General features: G+C 40.2%; 1 protein-coding gene across 1 annotated transcript; it reads left to right on the forward strand.

Moving 5' to 3' along the window:
* The first annotated feature begins 654 nt into the window (after positions 1-654).
* Positions 655-1,462, forward strand: LOC135126005 (charged multivesicular body protein 4b-like). The gene has a single exon (XM_064051794.1). The coding sequence runs from the start codon at positions 781-783 to the stop codon at positions 1,411-1,413; it is 633 nt and encodes a 210-aa protein (XP_063907864.1). The 5' UTR covers positions 655-780; the 3' UTR covers positions 1,414-1,462.
* Positions 1,463-1,960: the final 498 nt, after the last annotated feature.

Genomic DNA, 1,960 nt, shown 5'->3' on the forward strand with positions numbered 1-1,960 from the left:
ACCCTCTATTTTCTTGTAGGATATGTCATTTACCAAAATCTGTCCTATCTTAGCAAATATTAGCCCCACCCACCCAGCCCCTCTTCTCATTCTAACAATTAATTTTATTTCTGTTCAATATAAGATCATTGCACAGATTCAGAGCGGATAAAACCAATCACCGAAATGGAGGCCGGGTGGGTGGGCGGGGCTAATTATGTTCTTCTGTTGTGTAGGAGTGGAAAAAGAATATGAAAAAGTGCCAAAATCAGTCTTATCTTATCTTAAAAAATTGAAAAATCAAAAATCAAAAACCTAAAAAATTGAATATTGAAAAAGTAAAAAAATGAGAAATCGAAAATCAAAAAGTTTATAAAAGTCAAATTTCAAAACTTATGGAAAAATATAAATATTTACAAACCGTAGAATTGAAGAAAACAAAAAATTTTTAAAACGTAAAATCGAAACATCGAAAAAATGAAAACCGTCAAATTAAAAAATTGAAAAATTGTAAAATTGAATAATAAATAACCCGAAATTTCGAATATTTTTTAAAGGCGACCAAGGGCTTTGTGTTACATAGAGACGCGCCGTCGAAATGGAACTGATACTTTTTCGAATTACGGTAAATGAAATACGGCCGAAGCGGGCTTATTTACGAGAGGTAGACGTCAAAACGGGAGATATTTATTTGTAATAGAAACTTCGTATACAGTGTGTTAGTAGAATTTCATCACTACTTTAAACGAAACGTCAAACTGACGCGACTTCAAAATGTAACCCGCAAATTTCAAACCCGAAATGAATTTCCTCGACAAACTAGTCGGTAAGAAGCAAGCTCTCACCACCTCCGACGCAATCCAAAAACTCCACGAGATGGAGTTCATGCTGTTCAAAAAACAGGAATATCTTGAATCAAAAATCGAAAAAGAAAAGGTTTCATTGGTTAAAAACGCGTCGAAAAATAAATCAGCTGCACTCCAGTCTCTCCGAAGGAAGAAACGTTACGAAAAACAGCTACAACAAATCGACAACACGCTAACCACCATCGAGATGCAGAGGGAAGCTCTGGAGTTGGCTACCACCAACACGACGCTCCTCAAGACCATGCAGAACACCGCCACTGCATTAAAACAAACCCAGGTCAATGTCAACGTTGAAGAGGTTAATAATATTATGGATAGCATCGCCGACCAGCAGGAGTTAGTGAACGAAATCGCCAACGCGATTGGTAATCCTGTGGGCTTCGACGACGATATAGACGAAGATGAGCTGGAGCTAGAACTGGAAGCTCTGGAAGAGCGCGCTTTGGAGGAAAAACTGGTGGAAATACCGGTCTTGCCTAAAGCGCCCACCGGGAAAATTGGTAAAGTGAAAAAGAGCAAAGATGATGATGATGACGACCTGGAGAGGTTGGTTCAGTGGGCGTCGTAGTTGTTGACATAGTTTCTGACTACATTTTTAATATAAAATACACTTTAATCTTTAAAAGTCCACTTGTCCACTCCTTCCAGCAATGGTTAGCGCGGCGATTATTCCCGCAATAAAAAGCAATAACCCCACGCAGTCCTTCTATTTAATTGACAACTTTGATATCGACATAAAGAATTCGAGCCGGAGGGTAGGAGCTCCGACCGTAGTGCGCCTCGGTTGCAGCCGGGCTTTCGGCACTCTGCTTTGCCAGTTTCACGGGTCATTAGTCCCAGAATTTTCAGATTTCAGCGCAAAATTGAGAAACACTTTATCTTGCTTTCGGTACAATGATTTTTAATATGGACCTCGTCCATGTAACATAAATCGAAATATCAGAGGCAGGGCGCGAGTGTGGCCGACAAGAGCCCGATACCGATCCAGACCTGGCGTGGGGCCAATTACGGACATGCACACGCTTACGCAAAAAGTTATCTTAGTTTTGCCATCGACACACTATCAAACCAAAGGTTTGCGATTTTTTCCACTTTATCATGTCTCCGTGATGGTT

This window comes from Zophobas morio, unplaced genomic scaffold (assembly GCF_036711695.1).
Source record: "Zophobas morio isolate AGI-343-1 ecotype UQ-CSIRO unplaced genomic scaffold, CSIRO_AGI_Zmor_V1 ptg000010l, whole genome shotgun sequence".
NCBI lineage: Eukaryota > Metazoa > Arthropoda > Insecta > Coleoptera > Tenebrionidae > Zophobas > Zophobas morio.

What these genes read in the sequence shown, in the direction of transcription:
- LOC135126005 (XM_064051794.1), top strand. Translation starts at nt 781, where the DNA reads ATGAATTTCCTCGACAAACTAGTCGGTAAGAAGCAAGCTCTCACCACC.